This window comes from Cucurbita maxima, unplaced genomic scaffold (assembly GCF_002738345.1).
Source record: "Cucurbita maxima cultivar Rimu unplaced genomic scaffold, Cmax_1.0 Cma_Scf00011, whole genome shotgun sequence".
Lineage (NCBI taxonomy): Eukaryota > Viridiplantae > Streptophyta > Magnoliopsida > Cucurbitales > Cucurbitaceae > Cucurbita > Cucurbita maxima.
Window position 1 is genome coordinate 1,080,987 of NW_019272027.1, and position 20,137 is coordinate 1,101,123.

Genomic DNA, 20,137 nt, shown 5'->3' on the forward strand with positions numbered 1-20,137 from the left:
AAAAAAAAAAAAAAAAAAAAAAAGAAACTTGCAGAGGAAGAGCAAAAGTACAATGAAAATCAACATTAAATTTGTTGCAACAGAATATGCAAAGGTTTTCATACAAAGAATGAACAAGAACGACCACTCACCTGCTAGTGTTCTCATCACTGAGGAAGATTTTCCAAAAGAATAGTTCTGGGAAAAAAATCATTAAATTCAATTAGGTTTCCAGTATCATTTCCTTACGCAAATCCAATGATTTTAATAAAAAAAATTAGTATATCCCTGAAATCTTGACGTCTCTAAGATAACAAGTCCATAAAATTACAAGACACTTTTTGAAATATTTTAAATCATTAAAAATTGACACTAACCTAATTGATAAGATTTTGGTATTAATGCCAATATAAATATTGAAATATGGAACTGAAATCATTGGATTGTCATCTCATCTGGGTTTTAAAATTAATAACACTCATGCTAGACCTTGTTAATCAAAGGAAGTCCAGGGACCATGAGAGGTTAGAAACAATATAACTATAGTAATGGGGCTGATTACCTTTGAGGAAACACTTAAAAAATCCCATACTTCATGCTGCTCGGCAAGATTTGCAATTGATAGTAGCTCCTGGGTAACAATAGTACAGTAAAGCAATCATGATACACAAAGTATGAAAATTTACATTAATGAACAACAATAATTGCATCTATGGAAGTTGGAAAATCCATGGATACCTGCAAATATTTATCAAGTTGAATGCAACGCTGGTGAACAAAAGCATCTTCTGTGCTTGATGAAAATATTCGTTTGGGGGGCAGGTGCAGTGTATAGTTGGGAATATCTTTAAGATGCCGATGTAAACGCTCAAAATTTCGGTATCTGGAATGATAAAAAGTAAAAATAAGCAAAAGCATGAAGGTGACTATAGACTTATTACTTGATTAAAATGTTTGAGGAGCTCTCTCAAATCTTGAGGCACTAAAGATCATTCAATTTCAAATAGAAATGACCAAACACCAATTATGAAGCACTTGCATGCCAAGGAATCTACAAAAAACAGTAAAGGTTTTCGAGATCATTGAAGATTTCAGTTACTTTGTCTTTATTTATTGAGGAATATCAGGAAGAGACCTTCTCTTGACAAACCAAGTTCTTTTATTTGTATCTGTAACAGCTATTGAATACACAGCAAAAGATTTTGAACCAAGCTTCTCAAAGTAGGCGCCCATTACCTGCAACAGGGCAAGAAGAACAAAATTGGCATGAAACTTCACTAACGAACTGATTACCCTCAAAACACAAAAGAATGAACTCTCACCCGACTCCTAAGTTTGGGAACAAGTAGTCCTTTTTGAGCTACCATATCTGAGACACTCTTAGAAAGGTGCTCTTCACTATGCTTGCCAAAATTGGGACCAGAGAAATCTGATATAATAGATCTTCCACCTTCTACTTCTACTGTAGAAGTCTTTTCTACACTGACTTCAGTTTCCAAAGCAGAAGTACTATTGGATCTCTTGAGCTGACTTTTGGTTGCACTAGCAGGAGTAAGATTATCAACACCCCTTAATTTATTAGCAATAAACTTCCCATCAATAGTCAAATCCTTCTGAAAATCCCGAGAAATCTGAAAGCCAATTTTGTTCTCATCACCTGGTTTGGAGGCCAAAATTAGATCAGAATGTCTTTCCAGTGTTTTCCTTACTATCGCCATTTCTTCTGGCCCAATAGAAGCATGATGCTTATCATTCAACATTTCATCCCTCATTGTTGTTGCGAGCTGCATGCTACTTATTCCAGAATCTTTTTTTGTAACCATAGGGTCAAAATCTCCTACTTTAATGATCTTATTTTCTTTTTTTCTGTAGTTTCGTCCTTTAGTCCACATGTTTTCAAGATTTTCAGGCATAAGAACTTCAGTCCTCCTCTGGGTTGCTGCATTTAATGCACGGCCCCAATCACCATGTCTCAGTTGCAAAGGCTCCTCCTGGAACATGTAACCTGAGGATCTTTCTTGTTGATTGTCAATTTTAGCAAGCTCTGAGCCATTCCCTTGATTTAAAGATGAGTGTTTCGATTTATCCAAATCTTCGTCATGTACGAACCCAGCAGTAGAAGAATGGTCTTTGTCTTGATCTGAAGAATAAGTTGGTTGCTGACTGCCTATCACAGAGTCATTCTCAGCTTTAGTAGCAAGGACAATACATTCGATCACTTCATTTATGTGCCTGATGACAAGAAAAGAAGAAAAAGAGAAATAAGGGTCAAAAACCACTTCTACAGTCCTTTCAACTACTAGATCATTTAAGACTAGACATATATGCCTAAGAGAATGAGCCCTCCCCAAATTTTTCACAAATAAAGAACTGATGAGCTGTTTGAAAGATGCACTTTTAAGACTGCTTTCTGGTTCATAAAAATAATAAGCTTCTCACATAAAAAAGCACAGTTGGCAAGACAAACCATTTCAAAATAAATTTTTTTTTTAAAAAAAAAAAAAAGGAAAAATGGCTCTAAACAACAGAAAACTTTTAAACTGAATTATACTTCTATGTTAACATATGGAAAACGTGAAGAAAACATGGAACTGAAAAATATTTTTTACCTTCTTAATTAAAAATCATAAAATTATATGCATACAGCCTTAAAGAATTTGTATTAAAAAAAGACTACTTTCAAACGACCACCCAAAGACTCTAAATGTACAAGAGCATCTTAGTGCAAACCATTTTCTTATGATATTTTACCACTAGATATCGTTAAAAGAAAACATTATACGGGTCAAGAAGTATGCAAGGCCATATTTTGGTGAAACTTTTTTTTTTCTTCAAAATTTTAAGTGTTTTCAAAATTTTGTGGAGGCCAGCTGGACCTATACACAGTGTTTCAACAAGAGAGGTAGTTTTACAGCTATTCTTTATTACAACCACCCCATCACCAGATTATTAAGAAAAAGGAAAACATATACAAATCATATGTATCATTAGAATGAGCCAAAGGTATACTTTTTTCACCTTATTTTTCATGCAAGAACAGGAAAGTAAATGGTCATATGGAAGAGTAGGTCATCCAAAAGCATACCCAGGACTTGCAAAGTTCATAAGAGGTTGCATCACCAAGCATGTTAAAAGTTCTCGAGCGATGGATCGTACAACAGGACATTGAGTTTCTCTTGGTCTCAGTACTGAAGTCAACACTCCACTCATGAGCCGTTGAAGGACCTGCAGTAGAATAGCAATTAGCAAGGTGCAAGACTCTACTCAAAGAACAATAGATATTTTCACAGAGCACTCCACTCACACCTTGTACTCACTCTCAGGAGACAGCAGAGCCGGATGAAGCTCCTTAGAAGCCATAAGATGGTGTTTCAATCTTTCATCTCTCTCCTTGGAAGATAGTGTTCCCATAACATCAATGCCAATGGCAGCTTGGTTTCTTCTAAAAAGGTCCAAGTGATCACCTACTAAATCAACAACATCCCTGCAACATTTTTATTTAAATACGGTCATAACTCCCCAAACTTCTTAAATACACAACAAAGCAACCTAATATAAATAAATAAAATAAAAACTTCTAGAATGTTCCCACCATACAAAAAATAAGCTACCTCGTGAGCAAGTCAACAAGGTTTATCTTCTTCACCCTAACTGCTATCTCTCCAAGGGCATCCATGATTAGAGCGTGTATCTGCTCAGGAAACTCTTTGTCTGGGGTTATTTCTGAATACCATAAATCAACCACAAAATCCTTCAGTATTTTATCAATGAAATCCTTCATTGCAGCCTCCACAATTGGAGAGTCAAGTTTCCTTTTCCATCTTGGTGGCGGAATGGCCGAAGAAAGTCGCAAGTCATTTACAGATAACTGCTTCTTCTCCAGATGAGATAGGTACGTCTGTTGCTGAACAGGTCGCACCTTTCTACGGAACTCTACCTCATTGAACAAAATGCGTAATGCAGAAACTAATAGAATTGCTAGAGGTGCATTCAACCACATTGACTTACTAGTATCTGCATTGGCAAAAGAAAAGGCCCGTCAAAATAAAACCGATTGATTGATAGAACAGAGGAGCAATACTCAATACTTCAAGTTTTTATTTGCTTCCCCATTCAGAAACTTCAAACCGATCAAACAGGAGAGGGCTATCATTACTCAATTTCACTTTATTCTCATTCTCAAATGTCAATACTCGCAACTTCCATAGAACTCGCCCAATAGAAGAAAAAGGAGAAAAGGGTTCTACATTTGAAGAACAGTCCTAGAGTTCTACCAAAGTAATCATCGCAAGCAACAAAAGTACCGTAAATTAAAAAAAGGTAAACGAATTAACGCACAACTGAAGCAATACAGAGCGATAGAAAAAAAAAGATTTCTTACGCGTCAAAAAATACGAAATCGAGAAAATACACAGAGTCCACCAAACCGTTCGAAGTTTAAACTCCTCGATCAGATCCTGGACGGTCTCCATAGCCTTCATTGCTACTGAAACCCAAAATAAAACCTCTCTAAATCACCTGCAGGCAAAAGTTACCAAGTTCCACATAGCAGAGTGGGATTAAAATTCAAAAGCAGTATCTCGAATTAAGGAGACGATCGACATCTGCCGGAACTGCCAGAAGAATCCTCCCCGCCGGCACATCGGCTGGAAGGAAAAAACTCAATTATCAAGAACAGGATTCCCAGTGAAAAGGAAGAAGAAGAAGAAGAACATGGAACCCGTTTTCCCGTCGGAATTTATTTACTTTTTGTTTTGTTTTCCTATTTCTTCAGATAAATAAAATAAAATAAAATAAAATGTGTTGCGTATATATATATATATATATATATATATTCATAGAAACTAGAAATACAATATGCACGGAAATGCTGTGACATTCAGATTGCCATAACCGACACGTGTCGGTTTTCCTTTCCCCAACGGACCTTCAACTATCCTTTTTTAAATATTGTTTAATTTGATTTCACAATATATTTTTCTCAACCTTCTCTCAAAATTCATTTCCATCTCTATCCCACATTTAATTAGTTGCCTTCTCGTTTAAGAAAATCAAACTAAATCGTATTTATAGTCTACTCGTAGTTTCATTTAATATTGAAAAATTTATGAAAGTTGACTCCCGATAAGAGGTCGCCTTCAAGAGGAGGAGTTCTTAATGTTCGATAATAAAAATCCCACGTTGGCTAATTTAAGGTAAACAAAGAATACTCTCTCTATTTTTTCTATTGGTATAAGGTCTTTTGGAGAAGCTCAAACCAAAGTCACGAGAACTTTATGCTCAAAGTGGACAATATCATACCGTTGCAGAGAGTCGTGTTCATCTAACACTTAATATTTATGAAATAAAAATATGAAATGTATTTTTATTATTATTTTAAATTTTGAAATCTAATTTAGTTGAAAGTTGTTAAATATGTATAAATTAATATACTTAATTTTTTTTCGTAATAAAAAGTATTCATATTCTTACTAAAAAAACATCCTAATATTTTTAAAATAAAAATCCGTTAAAATTTTAAATGAAAATATGTTTTATTTTTAGTATAATATTCTAATAGTTTTAATTTTTTTTAAAATAAATTACAAAATATAATGTTTTTTTTTTTAATTTCACTTATATTTTTATTAGTATCTTCCAAAAAAATTCACAATTTGGAAATTATAATAATTTTAAAATTTTAAATTTTGTAAAAGATAAGAGATTTGAATAAACCATAATATTTACACGCTGTATTTTGTGGACAAGAACATGGGTGACCTGGCCACGTCGCCCGACGGTTGGTCCAGCTTTTATGATTCGGATTTAAAATGACACCTCTGTCCTTGATAACAATTTATTTTATTCGGTGTAGTGAGGGGTGTAAGTGGAAATAAACAAATCAAAGAAAATTTTGAATGTAATTTATTATTAAATCTAAAATAAAAACCACTCTACTTAAAATAAAACATAATGATATATATATATACTTCACATGTTATCTCATTCTCATTGGTAAGTAAGGATGTTATCTCTCGACTAGAATTTGTACGAGTCTTTTCTCATAACTCTGACTCTCGTCTTTTTGCATGCAAGGGCTCGTAGTCTATCACATGAGTTTAGTTGGTCTTGTACTTACAAACTATGGTTATATGGAACCTATTATGCATAATGGAAATGAATAACAGTAGAGTTAATCGATATGCTATCATTCGATCCAGTTTAGAATTTTGAAGGGTTCGATGAGGTGCATGCTTAACTTGCCTTTACGCTTGAGTCTTGAAACACCCTTCATGGATACTATCTTTTAAGGATATCTTGTCACGTATTGTCAAATTTAGGTTTCTATATCTTATATCAACGTAACTTCTTGATCTTTTGCTGACCTCAATTGTGGTTTGAACCAACTCCAATTTGTCACGATATGATTTTCGAGGTTTTCGACCGCTTTGATATCAATTTGTCACGACCCGATTTTTTAGGTTTCAAATCTCAAACAAGTATTTTTGGTTTGAGATATTTGATCAATAAGGTAATTCAAATCTTACTTTCCGTGGGAGTGATTCCTTAACATTAAGGCTAAGTGTTCTTATCATTCCTTTGCAATTCAATGTAGTTTAGATTGAATGTTTAAAATCATTCAAGTTACACATGATCGATTTTATTTGTGGAGTGATTTGAAAACTAAATTGATAGTGTTTCATTAATGTTTTTAGGTTTAAAGATTTTTTTATATTTATTTTTAGGTTACATTTACATCGTGGTTCATTATGGTCTTAAAGTACGAAGGTTACAAACTCTTAAAATGTTTCATATTTGTAGAGGGGACTTGGAAAATGTAATAAAATGAGCATTGTGTTTTCTTTTAGCAAATGACTAAGTTTCTTTGCAATTCTACGTAGTTTAGAATGCATGTTTAGAATCATTCAAACTTGACATGATCAATCTTGCTTGTGGAGTGATTTGAATCTCAAACAAGTGTTCTTGTCTTGAGATATTTGATCAAAAAGATAATTTGAATCTTACTTTCCCTTGTAGTGATTCCTTGTCATTAAGGCTAAGTGTTCTTACTTTTCATTTGTAATTCTATATGTAGTTCAGATTGCATGCTTAGAATCATTCAAACTAGACATGATCGGTGGAATGATTTGAATCTCAAACAAGTATTCTTGCCTTGAGATGTTCGATCAATAAAGTAATTCGAATCTTACTTCCGTTGTAGTGATTTCTTATGTAACAACCCTAAATTTTCTACTTAATCTAAGGTCAAAACTGTATACATATCATGAACATTAAATGCGAAAATACTTTATTTAAACTTTTTCATAAAACATAACTTTGTTTTAAAATATTGTCATGAACTTACGTGTTTGAAAACATCTTTAAAACGACACAACAAAAAACTAAATAAAATAAATGAACGATTAAATTAAAAACATCTTATTCTAGCCTAAGTCTAAGAAAAATAAATGCGACTACTTTATGCATCTGTCATGATCTCAAGTTGCAATATCGTCGTCAGCCATATAGAAATGTCTTGCCTTTACCTGAAATAGAAGTAACGCGTGAATATTTTAAAAAATACTTAGTAGGTGGAAATTAATGAATTGGACCTATCATAATAGTCTATTTTCCTATGTTGGCTATCCTAACGAGTAATTGAGATATGTATTTAATTTTCTTACACATGATCCACACATGCAAGTATGGACCCACCAGTTAGTTCGCACACCTCCTAAGCCCCCTTTCTGGTCGGGTGAGCATTCTCCAAGAGTTGTTGATGTCGAACACCCTGTTAGGAATAGTGCCCGTCACGGCAGCATTATGATAAACATAATGAACATTGCCCTGCCTAGTAGTGTACACGTTTGTACTATCGTGAAGGAATAGGGGTATCCCCCAATGCACGAACACACAATAATGCATGAGGTCCCAACAAACACACACACACACACACACATATATATATTCGTCATTCTCATATCCTATCATGATCATATCATTTCATATACACTTCGTGATCATGTCGTTTCATATACATATCATGGTCATATCGTTTCCTAAGCTTATTCTAACCATATTGTCTCACCAGTCTACCATAATCATATCGTTTTCTATACATAACCTTATCGTATCGTTTTATCAATCTATCATAACCATAGCGTTTTCTATACATAACCTTATTGTATCATTTTATCAGTCTATCATACCTATAGTGTTTTCTATACATAACCTTATCGTATTGTTTTATCAAAACTATCATAACCATAACGTTTTCTATATGTAACCTTATTGTATCGTCTTATCAATCTATCATAATCATAGCATTTTGATACATAACCTAACCATAATGTTTTATGAGCATATCTTAGTCGTATCGTTACATTACGTTTATTGCATCTTTCTTGTATCCTATCTCAAACGTATCCTCGAACACATCGTACCGTAAATCTTATCATATAATTCACATATTATAACATATACATATCATATCATAGTCATATCGATTCAAAAATAATTCACACATATCAATATACACATATGTAGAACCACGAGGAATGCGTGTGTCAACATCAAATATAATCACACCGATAGTAAGACACTTGCTTAATTGCCTTTAGCAAAAGTTTTTTTGTTTTTTTATCTAATTTTGAATCGGCTTTAGAGGGTTTAGCGAAAGTTCTTAAACGTGGTAGGTTAGGTGTAGAGTCCAAACCATTAGTGAATCTAAAGGATACCAAAAAGGTTCCACAAAGAGGTTATGTCAAGAAATTTTTTTAGATTTACCTAGATAACAAAAGGACTCATTGGCATTAGAGTAGTGGTGAGATGTGGTACTCACGACCTTACACATGTTACTTCAGATAAAGTTCCCTATGAATAATAGGCAGAACTATGTGATGTCAGTATTAGTAGTAGCAATGCCTCAATCATATAAACAATTGGAATTTCAAGTTAGATCTTATAGAAATCGCTTACAACCACAAATATTAGGCAAACGTCAACTATTGGGATCAAAGTTAGTCTAAGTCACTAATGAGGCTCAAAGATCAAGGCAAGAATGTGCATGAGTTAGAGTAGACAAAAGAGTTACACTGACGTGAGGCGTAGAAACTTGGAGTTTGAGGTAGACAACAAGGTATTCTTGAAGGAATCCTCAATGGAAGGCGTCTTTAGGGTTGGACGAATGGGCAAGTTGAGCCCACACTTCATTAGACTCTTCGACATTCTAGATCAAATCGGATTGGTGGGATATTGATTAGTCGTAACCACCATCTCTTTGCGGCTCATATAGTATTCCACATTGTCTTATGTAAGTTACTTTGTTCGAAGAGTCAGGCCTAAAGGGTATGTGAGCCCGCCTGGTAGGCCCATACTCGTATACGTGGGCCATGTATATAGAGGTACTACACATCCTTGCTCAGACGGAAAATTTGCCTAAGACCATGCTATAATGTTTTAAAATGATAGATCCTACCATGTTGCATGTGTTTACATTTCACGACCCTAACAATGGAGTTACTTACTAACTATTTCTTAAAATAGTCAAGTCACGTGTTATTCTTACGTTTCAGGTAAAGGTAAGGTACCCCTGTACGAATGAACGAATGACGATGACATCGTAACGAATCTATATATATTTGAGAATACTTAAAGTTCATCTTATTTACTTCCGGTTATGATATTAAAGCGGATATAAAAAAAACAAGAGAAATAAAGGAAATTTTAGAGATAAAAAAAATGAAAGATAGAGATGAAGAAAGTAAGAAGAAATAAGATTATATATTTTCAAATCTCTAATTTTAAAAACTTAAGGGCATAAAAGACATTTCTCCTCTTCAGACAAAAGAGGGACGGACGTCCGGTGGGGCAGTGAAATGGCTTTTTAAAAGGTGAAAACGGCATCGTATGGATGCGTAGGGAGGGAGGAGAAATTAACTGCCTTCACGTTTACGCCATAGTTCGATCATCGCGAGAAGGAACATAGTTCTTGAGATATTTACCCAAAGTCCTGATCGATTCATTTAATTTTTCATAACAAATTCGGAAGAAACATAGTTCTTTCTTCCAGAGGACTGTGATTTTGGAAAATTATAGTAATTTTCGTTAGGTAGGTGCTACGATGGAGGAAGAGAAGCAGCCACTGAGTGCGGCGACGGAACCTCCTAAGAAGCAAGTTCAAGAGATTGAAGAAGAAAGCGGAGTAAACGAAGCACCTTCAAAAAGCGGCGGCGGCGGCGGTGGCGGTGGCGGAGGAGGAGGAGGCTGGGGAGGTTGGGGATTCTCTGCGTTTTCTGTTCTCTCAGATCTCCAGAAGGCCGCCGAAGAGATCTCACGAAATGTATGTGTATTGTATTTATTTTTGTTACGAGTTTCCACATTGTTGTTTCTGCGTGAATTAGGTTGTGGACGTTGCGTTGTCATGTGTTTCGCATTTTGGAATTTCTGGTGTTCTGTGATCGTGAGGCGGTTTCCTTTCTAATTGAGAGATTTAGGTACTCGATCTGATTATTAGTCTATTATGTGTTCCGTATTGGGGAAATGCTGTTCGTTTTCAGGCATTTTGGCACAGTAATGAGATTAGAAATATAGTCGTGTGAGTTTTGGTGTGCGTGCTTAAGGAGCTACTGATAACTAGCTTGTTAAACGTTTTCATGTGATCCTATTTATTTTTATTATTATGATGAGAAGAAATTTTCTGTGATAGAGTGCTGAGTTTTCGCAATGTAAGTTCAGGAAACAGTTATCTTTTAGTGACATTATGGACTGAAGGAGCAAAAGATATTCGTCAGTTACCTTTTTTTTTTGGTTGGTGTGAATGAACAATTGCAGGCTGCTGCGGTAGCTCAGACAGCAGCTAAAAGCATTGCAGACTTGGAAAATGAAGATGAGCATGTGGAGTCTTCCAAGGAAAAAGAAGTAGAAGATTCTGCAGCTGAAAGTGAGAGTGAAGATGAGAACGATAAGCTGCGAAAATCTGCCTTGGATAAATTAGAGAAGGCCAGCGAGGATTCAGTTTTTGGCCAGGCAAGTTTTGTAGAATAGGGTTACATTAACTTGTCTTTTGCTGGGTGTCGATCTTTTCATTTACCATGACTGTAACAATTTCTGTATATGATTATTCTCTTGCATCCTCATCAATAAGAACTATATGGAATTACTATTAGCAACCGTGAGAAAGTCCTCATAAACCTTTAGCACACAAACCAAAAGACCCAATACCAAATTGGAATCTATCTAGGAAAAGTGGGAGACTGATGTGCTTGATGTCTTTTTGATTAGAAGTTGCCATCATGCAAGGGTTCCATCACGATATCGCACATGCTCGATATCCATGTCACAAATGCTCAATACAGTTCCATTTTTTCTTGCTTTATATCATCTCCTAAGAATTTCTTTCTGTTTTGTTGTTTCTAATATTATGTCATGCTTTCTTTGACGTTCTGTTATCAATTAATTTCAATAAACCTTTTCGATTTCTCAAACACACGTCTTTTTAGGCTTGGTGTAAATGCAGATGATTTAACTCAGTAATTAATAATTATACTAGTGATGATAGAAGAATGCATTGAAGATTGTGCATTGTCATTAAATGATTATGTGGCACTGATCCAGATGTGGATAGTTGTCGTTCTCAATTCTGGTTTTCAAATTAAGAATTTGGGTTCGCAACTCAGTAATCTTTGTTTCAATATATGCAGGGCTTAAAGGTTCTGGATACTTCTGTGGAGAATATAGCTTCGGGAGCATGGAAAGCTCTGGGAAGTGCATTGAGAGGGGGCAGTGATTTCGTTCACAAGTATGTCTATCTTGTTTACTGGTACTCTGAAGTTTAAAATCTATTGGACAACTTAGCTAATGCTTTTCTTGGATGACTATGTGCTGCAGTATACAATTTTCTCTAGCCACGAATTGAGAGGGGCCTTAGCATATAATTTTGAAATTTTGCCTAAAGTTGTAATGGCTTAATTTCTTGCGTTTGGATTTGCTTTGATTTCAGATGATAAAAGTTCCTGTAGATAAAATTCGAACAATAGAAGTTGAAAGTAATCATGAATATGCCTCCTATTGCACTAACACTCCATGTCGTTGCTTTGTATTTCTTTTCATTTTTAATTTTAATGCCCAAGGAAGTAATATTCTATACTTCTTCCCTAGGCTTGAGAATTCAGCTGCAAATATTGCAGAAACCATTCAACAGCAAAGCATACCAGCTGCAGCTGGTTCTGTTGCTCCATCATTGTTGGAGGTTTGTTTCCCGTATTATTTAGCTTATTTATTTTTTAATAGGAAACAATTTATAATTTCATTGACAGTAGGGTATTTAAAAAAAAAAAAAAAAAAGACTTAGTAGGCAGAGCAAAGGTGGTTCAGTTACAAGGTCATGTTAAGAACAAAAGTCTTATGAGCTTAATCTAACTTCTTGAATGTTTCCCGTCTGCTCTTTGTTAATTTATCGATTGATTTGTTGATTGTTTATAAAAATAGTATCATGAGTTTAAAGTATGGTTCCTTGGCAAACTGAACTTATGCATCATGATTCATAGGTCGAGAGTGCTATTTATATTATTATTGAATAAATAATTTTCTCAAGATATTTCCCGTTGCTTGAATCATTATACTATAGAGGTCAACATCAACATAGTGTTTGGCCCCTAGTTACCATTCAGTATGAGATTAGGAGTAAAGGGAACTGCAGCTACAACCAGTTAGTTAGACTGGTACGAGGGAACCCTTGGGATTGTGTGTGATGTAGGGGAGTGTATAGGAAAGGAAGGAGCGTTTTATATGCTTTTTGTCTGTTAGAAAGTGGTCGAGGGAGAGGAGAAATTACAGCCCTCTGTAATCGGCAGTGAGATGTTTCTTCCTCTATATATTAATAAATTGTAAGGAGAGTACCTTTACAAATAGCTCAACTGGTTAAGATACTATACTCTCAATCTGAAGGTTAGAGGTTCAAGTCTCTACTCCCACATGACATTGAACAAGTAGGATAAGTGTTCGGAAACAAAAATTTGTTTCTCATCTTAAAAAAGAAAGAAACTAAATCTTTTGATTTTTTTTCATCTTTTCCCTGTAGGCCAAAGTAAAAAGTAATGTAAAAGTGAGCCTAGTAGTGTGCATCATAAAATTACCGAAGAGAAGCTTAAAAAATTGTTATACTCCCTTTGCACTTACTATCATAACTTAGTTCTCAAAAACTTTTCTTTCTTCTCTGATTAAATATCCCGAGAAATAGCTAAAACTGAATTTTGTAAATCTCGTGCTCTCTTTGATTTTTCATGTGCTATGTGATTTTATTTGTGTTACAGAGAGGAAAGGCTCTCACAACCAAGGGAATGGAAGTTCTTGAACTCGTTGGAAAGGAAACCATGGATCTATTGATTACAGAGACTGGCATTGAAGTTGAGAAAGGCTCTAATGAGAGTGAACCACATGCTGAGAAGGATCAATTAGAAGATGAAGAAGTGACATTTGATCGATGCTTTTATATATATGGAGGTCCAGAACAGTTAGAGGTCACTTTCTAATCTGGAAATTTGTATAATATTGAGATGGTACTCTATTTAATGAGGCAGTTTCTTTTTTGCAGGAGTTGGAGGCCTTGTCCAACCACTATACTTTATTATATAACCGAAGGAAAGGAAAATTATCTCAAGACCAGAAATCTGTGTATGATGGAAAGCTTAGACAGGTCCAACAAATTTTCAGTTTGAGTAATGAAATGGAAGGAAGCAGTTTAAAATCAGACAAAGTTAAAAAGTTGGAAATTGGAGAAGAAGGAAATGATGAGATGAAGAGTTTATATGATTCTAGTGTCAGCAAGGCTGCTGAAATGGCTGCAGGGTAAAGTTTTCCTTGAAATGCTATGCTGAATTTTTATTTCACATTTATTGTATTAAATGAAGTTCATGAGCACTCATGCACTAAATGTAAGTGCCTCGATGCGTTTTAATCACTTGCAGATTTGGAAGTTCCATATCCGAACTTGCTGTTCCTGAAATAATGCAAAGGACTGTTGACAGATTAGAATCACTTCACTCGGATGGAGTCCATGTGAGATATATTCCTTTTCTTTTAATTATATGACATTGTTAATAAGACAATCCAGCTGACATTTAACATGGGATATGGTGCAGTGATATTTGACAATAAGCGTGTTATTTTTGCATTTGCAGAGACTTTCAGAAATGTGTTATTTTGCGGTGTCTCAATTTTTGATGCTTGGAAAATCCATTATAACACAAGCCAACAAAGTTGATGGTGACAATGATGATGAAGATGAAGATGAAAATGCTGTAAAAATCATATGGCCCGCAGATTCTGATGAAAAAGCTGAAATCATTAGACTGAAGGCTCTATCCATGACAAGATATGTAGATGCACTATCCAATGGCTTCATCACAGGTTGGCCTTCTTTTTATCATCCGATTTAATTCTGATATTAATATCCTTCTATTTCGGTAATATGATGTCATCTTTCTCGATTATTTGTCATGTTGAGTGCACTTTTATATAATCAGTATATTCTGTAGTATAAGTTTTGATGCTTATTTACATGCTTTTTTTAACTAAAAACTAAGGCTTACATCTCATACTACCTTGACACTTGGCCTAAAAAATGAAGTCTTGAGGCTGCCTTTCCTTTTATAGAATTGAAGATAAGAAAGTGGAATGCATCTTTTATTCTGATCTATCCATTTTCATCCCTTCTATATGAACATTGAATTTGTTTAGGTATAATTTGTGCCCTCGTCTTTTAGTTTTGTTATCTTTTAACTAGGCTCTCATACTAATTATGGTCTGCCTTGTTTAGTATATAAAATCTGAGATACCTCAATCTGAAAAACTCAATGCTCTCTTCAGGCATTGCTGATGTTTCGAAAGCATACGAAGCTGCCATGAGTGCAGTCCCAGCCAATTCTCACAAAGGTCATCTGCAAACGTCGATACAAGACAAGGCCAACGCCTTCTCCAAGCATCTTCGTGCTGATCAAACCACAGCTTTCTGCAAAATCCAGGACGGGCTTCAGTACTTGTCTTATCTGGTTCTCTCAACCTCAATGCCATCTGCTTGAAGAGATCAGACCCAAAAACACTTCCGTGAGCATTTCCTCCCCTAGTTACTGTAAATAGTTGCAATCCCAGATCCATTACTATCCCTCCCTGCTTACATTAAACTTTGTGCAGCAGTATCGGCATCCGAACTCATGAATTTGGAGCAAAGGTGTTTTTTTTCTGTTTGATCCAAGTTTCTGCTGATATGTTTAGCCTGCATCGAATTATTTTATGTTGAACATCTATCTCCTGCAAGACTTTTGAGGAAGATTGGCATGGAAAAACCAACAATTGCAGTCTGCCTTGTTTATGCTGTAGAAATGTGAAGATTGAAAGGAGAAATATATCTAAATGCAAAATAAGGTTTCTAACTTTAGGTATGCTAAACGAATCATTATATTTGAAGGTTCCATATGGTGTTTGACATGATTTTTGGTTCAATCCAAGTTCTTTTTTTTTTTTTTTTTGGATTTGGTCCATATATATATATATATGTGTGTGTGTGTAATCAAACCCGCAAACCCACTTTTGTTTCTAAAAACGAGTTTACAGACAAAAATTAGAATTTATATTTTGTCATTAATTTTTACATTCTATTCAAAATTCACTAATTTTGGCAAAAGAAAAAAAAAAAAGATAAGTAAAAAGTTCTAATAAAACTCACTATTTTAATAAGATTTAATGTACAAATGAGCTATTAAATGACTTTAACTACAAATTTTAATAAAAGAAATCTAAAAATTTAATATTGTTTTTGTCTAGGAATCTAATATCGTTTTTGTCTAAATATTTTAGTAATAATTTCACAGTTTGAAACATGGTTTGAGTTGGATTGGGTTGGGGAATTTTTTTGACCCAAGTTCAGGTTGCGGGTTGGTTGGATTGGTAACCCAACCCAATTCTTCACATTCGGGTTCTGAGTTGGATCGGGTTGGGAGATTTTTTGACCCAACCAAAAGTTCAGGTTGCGGGTTCCAACCCTTCACATTCGGATTCCGAGTTGGATCGAGTTGGGAGATTTTTTTTGACCCAACCAAAAGTTCAGGTTGCGGGTTGGTTGGATTGGTAACTCAGCCCAACCCTTCACATTCGGGTTGGGTTTATGGGTCCAAGTTGGGTTGTTATTTTAAGTTTTATTTATCCACAATTTATAATTTAATTTCGGGTTGGGTGGTAATTTTTTTTTAAATTTTATTTATCCACAATTTATAATTTTTCGAATGTAATCGAAGACATTAAAAATTAAAAATAATAAAATAATTTCGAGTTGGGTCCGTGTATTGTCAATTTTTTTTTAAATTTTACTTTAATTTACTTTAATTTACCATTTGTTACCTATTTTATTTTTTTAATTATAATTTATTGGGAATAGTTTTTAAACAACTCCTTTAATCAAAAACTCATATTTGGGTTGGTTGAAAGTTGTTCAACTTTCAAAATTGAAAATAAAAAGTTGATATTTTAAAAAAGGCTAAATAAATATAATATCTATTTTTAATTAAAATAAATGTAATATCTTGAAGTCGACTCTCACTTTAAACCCTCACTTCTCCGTCGGTATTAATAAATTAGTCTGTGTTGTAAACACAGTTACACAATTTAGAATTACGGAGAGTGAAAGAGATAAGAAAATATAGACAAAGATCAGATATAATATTTAGAGAATTATTATTTTTGAAATATATCTTATTATTTCTTTTCTATAAAATATATTTTATTTTATTCTTATTATTTAATTATTATTATTTTTTTTATATGAATATTAGTAAAAACATAACTTTGATTTTAATTCAATTTCTCAATTCTTATAGAATAACAATCTTCTTTCCTACTTTTTTAATATTTTGAATTGTAAGTATGCTGATCAACGGGAGCTGTAAATCCGTCCAAATTCATTACTCCTCACTGCTTATAACGCGGTGGTAATGGCGATCTCTCCTTACAATTCCTTTCTAGAGTCTTCATTCAAGGCATCCATCGAATCGCAGCCATGGGAGAGGCCTTGGCCTTTGATGCTTCCTTTATCCAACCCATTGAGCACCGTCCGAAGCTCGAACACGTCGACCCCATCGACGAAGTTCCCACCATTGATCTCTCCATCTCCGACTCTCGTAGCGTAGAACAACTTGTTTCTGACATAGCCTCTGCCTGCGAGAACTGGGGTTTCTTCCAGGTCATCAACCATGGAGTTCCCATGGAGTTGCTCGCGAGAATGGAGAAAGTAGCGAAGTTGTTTTTTGACCAGGGAATAGAGGAGAAGAGGAAGGTGAAGAGAGATGCAGCCAACGCTATGGGGTACCATGACGGTGAGAATACGAAAAACGTTAGGGATTGGAAGGAGGTGTTTGATTTCTTGGTTAGGGATCGGACGTTGGTTCCGGCTTCGCACGAGCCCGATGGCACGAGTTTGAGGGTATTGACTAATCAGTGGCCACAATATCCCCCTGAATTTAGGTACTTCTCATTTCTGGCGATTTTATTCTTTGTCTTGAATTAAATATATACCGAACACAGATTCCTGTTCTTCGCCTGTTCTAGCTCCCATTGCAGAAATTTTGTTTATGTTTCTTTATATTATATGTTAGGATTACTTGAAATTGAATTTAGGGAATTGTTATTGAGTTTGGAGAACCGAACACCAACTGTTTGTATAAATTCCTATGAGCTTGCGTTTCGTGTTGTATTGTTCATGAACAGGGAAACATGTGAGGAGTATGCAAAGGAGTTGGAATTGTTAGCTTATAAGCTACTGGGGCTGATTTGTTTGAGTCTTGGATTGCCCATTGCGGATAGATTGAAGGGTTATTTCCAAGATGAGCAAATGAGCATGGTGAGATTGAATCGCTATCCTCCATGCTCATCTCCAGATCTTGTGCTTGGCGTTGGGCGTCACAAGGATGCTGGTGCCTTGACTATCCTTGCCCAAGATGGTGTTGGAGGGCTGCAAGTGAGGAGAAAATCAGATGGAGAATGGATTCCTGTCAAACCAATCTCAAATGCATATATTGTTAACATTGGTGACATTGTTCAAGTATGTTTCTACCTATTGACATAGATTTTGCCATTGCATATATAAACATATATGGAATTTCTTCGTCCATGGTTATCTGAAAATCATAAGATTTTAAGAAGTTGAAATGAGTTCTGGAACTTGGTTTTGAAATGAGTTCTGGAACTTGGTTTTCTGAAGGAGGATTGATGGAGGTGTCAAGGGCTTTGCCATATCTATACTACTTATCTAGTTCTTATTCTTAGGAGAATTTATTCTCTCCGAACCACGTAAATCTTTGTTTCTTTGTTTAATTTCTATTTGTGGGTGTCTGAGTATAATCGATCTTACTTCCGCTTCCGCTACAACAATTGGTATGCAGTATTTTAGTTGTAGCGTTAGGGTACAATACCTCTTAGGTATAAAACTTCTCTGGTCTCTCCAAAAGCTAATGACAGAGACCAGTGATTGGATGACTAGAACTCTTAGGCATAGAACTTCATTTACATTGTTAATAGAATGTGGAATATAGATATTTGCCACTGATGAATGTCGTACGAGTGTCGTATGATCGATCCGAGTTCATGTTGTGTGTGCTGTGCAGGTTTGGAGCAATGACAAATACGAAAGTGTGGAGCACAGGGTTGTGGTGAATACAGAGAAGGAAAGGTTTTCGATTCCATTCTTCTTCTTTCCAGCGCACCATACAATGGTGAAGCCATTGGAGGAGGTTGTGAATGAACAAAATCCCCCAAAATACAGAGAATACAACTTTGGGAAGTTCTTTGCGTCCAGAAACCGCAGTGATTTCCAGAAGCAAAAAGTGGAAAACGTCCAAATTGACCATTTTAGGCTGCCTGTGTGAGTTCCTGAAGCTCTCTCTTGTCTTCCACTTCCTTGTGTGTTCAGTGTATCCTTTCCAATAAATTCAATAGATAAGAAGATATATGATAGTTATTTAGGGGGGCGTTCGGGACGTTCCGTAACTATTTAGGGGGGCGTTCGGGATGTTCTGTAACGGGACGTTGAGTTGGGTTATGAGAGGGGTTAGTAAGTTGGTATTTGAGGTGGTGAGTTTTGAAGTCAAAATTTAGGAAGCTAGCGTATGGGGTGTTGAGTTATATTGATAGTGAAATCTGAGTTTAATAAATTGGTGTTTTGGGTATGAAATCATTTTCTAATTTTTTTTAGGCATTCAATTGCACATAAATTTAAATCAATAGCTGTACTTAATTCATTTAAAAGTACATTTAATAGCCATTATTTGACAATAAATTACATTCAATCGCGTTGAATATATATATAGCTAACTATGAAGGTTGTTCCATGTATCAAACATTTTATTGCCAACTCATTCCTCCATTGAGTCCATTTGTTGAAACTTTCGGTGAAATGGTGTCTGTCCCTCTATTGCACTTAACCATCCTTCACCCATGAGTAACCCATGCAATAAGACCTGACTAGTAAATGACACATAAATAAATGAGCAAAGTTGGGGCATCCCCCAAAACTCTCTTTTGTGCAGTTCAAGCACCATGACCATCTTGGCTGCACTTGAAGCATGCTTTAGTTCGGGTTAGGTGTCACAATCTCACAACCATACTATGAAAAGAGTAGGTTGTAAATTTCATGATGAGTCGAGCAAAGTGGTGAACCTCAAGAGGTGTCCATTTGGCCACGCGAGGGCCAATATGGAAGTATACCATAATGCGACCGAGGAGGACGTGCATCATCCAACACACTATATAATCTGTGTGCATTGAAGAGGAAACAAGGCATAAGCAAGATAGGGACAATGAGTAGACATGAGCTTTACAGATAGGCTTGTTGAAGGGTTGGGTAGGGCCTTGGGCCTTAACCTCGAAAGTCGGGATTTTGAAGAAAACTTGGGCATGAGGTTTTGGAGTCAATTCCGTCCATATGAAATATGAAAGCTCGCCAAACTTGGTGTCAATCAGACACCGGACAGACGCTCCATGACACCATATGTCCATTCACATAAATCATGTCTACACCCGCTAGTTTGGAAATGCTTCAAAATGTACTATAGAGGGAGCCATGATGTCAGCTGTCCACCACCCCTGGGCCTTATGAAATATGCGTGTGTCATAGTGAGGGCGAGCGTTTTGA

At 35.4% G+C, this 20,137-nt stretch overlaps 3 protein-coding genes across 5 annotated transcripts in view; 2 read left to right on the forward strand and 1 right to left on the reverse strand.

Moving 5' to 3' along the window:
* Positions 1 to 4,749, reverse strand: part of LOC111485931 — a 12,849-nt gene extending 8,100 nt beyond the window's left edge. Inside the window, exons 1-9 of the mRNA XM_023132905.1 lie at positions 4,361 to 4,749; positions 3,591 to 3,993; positions 3,286 to 3,463; positions 3,065 to 3,204; positions 1,302 to 2,211; positions 1,115 to 1,215; positions 718 to 862; positions 542 to 610; positions 132 to 177 (exon numbers count right to left, since the gene is read on the reverse strand). Coding sequence (XP_022988673.1) covers positions 132 to 177; positions 542 to 610; positions 718 to 862; positions 1,115 to 1,215; positions 1,302 to 2,211; positions 3,065 to 3,204; positions 3,286 to 3,463; positions 3,591 to 3,993; positions 4,361 to 4,460 — 2,092 coding nt within the window. The 5' untranslated portion in view covers positions 4,461 to 4,749. The remainder of the gene's footprint in view (positions 1 to 131; positions 178 to 541; positions 611 to 717; positions 863 to 1,114; positions 1,216 to 1,301; positions 2,212 to 3,064; positions 3,205 to 3,285; positions 3,464 to 3,590; positions 3,994 to 4,360) is intronic.
* A 5,129-nt stretch (positions 4,750 to 9,878) lies between these two features.
* LOC111485987 lies at positions 9,879 to 15,394 on the forward strand. 3 transcript variants are annotated; one of them, XM_023132970.1, is made up of 10 exons: positions 9,879 to 10,300; positions 10,792 to 10,986; positions 11,661 to 11,758; positions 12,118 to 12,208; positions 13,272 to 13,478; positions 13,553 to 13,806; positions 13,926 to 14,016; positions 14,139 to 14,367; positions 14,827 to 15,063; positions 15,151 to 15,394. In XM_023132970.1, the coding sequence occupies exons 1-9, from the start codon at positions 10,082 to 10,084 to the stop codon at positions 15,036 to 15,038; spliced, it is 1,596 nt and encodes a 531-aa protein (XP_022988738.1). In that variant the 5' UTR covers positions 9,879 to 10,081; the 3' UTR covers positions 15,039 to 15,063; positions 15,151 to 15,394. The 3 variants fall into 3 exon arrangements, with proteins under 3 accessions (XP_022988738.1, XP_022988739.1, XP_022988737.1); XM_023132971.1 differs by having other exon boundaries at positions 15,154 to 15,394; XM_023132969.1 differs by having other exon boundaries at positions 14,827 to 15,389.
* A 1,614-nt stretch (positions 15,395 to 17,008) lies between these two features.
* LOC111486062 (flavonol synthase/flavanone 3-hydroxylase-like) lies at positions 17,009 to 19,177 on the forward strand. Its single transcript, XM_023133064.1, has 3 exons — positions 17,009 to 17,472; positions 17,716 to 18,049; positions 18,612 to 19,177. Exons 1-3 carry the CDS (start codon positions 17,009 to 17,011, stop codon positions 18,870 to 18,872), a joined length of 1,059 nt encoding a protein of 352 aa, XP_022988832.1. The 3' UTR covers positions 18,873 to 19,177.
* Positions 19,178 to 20,137: the final 960 nt, after the last annotated feature.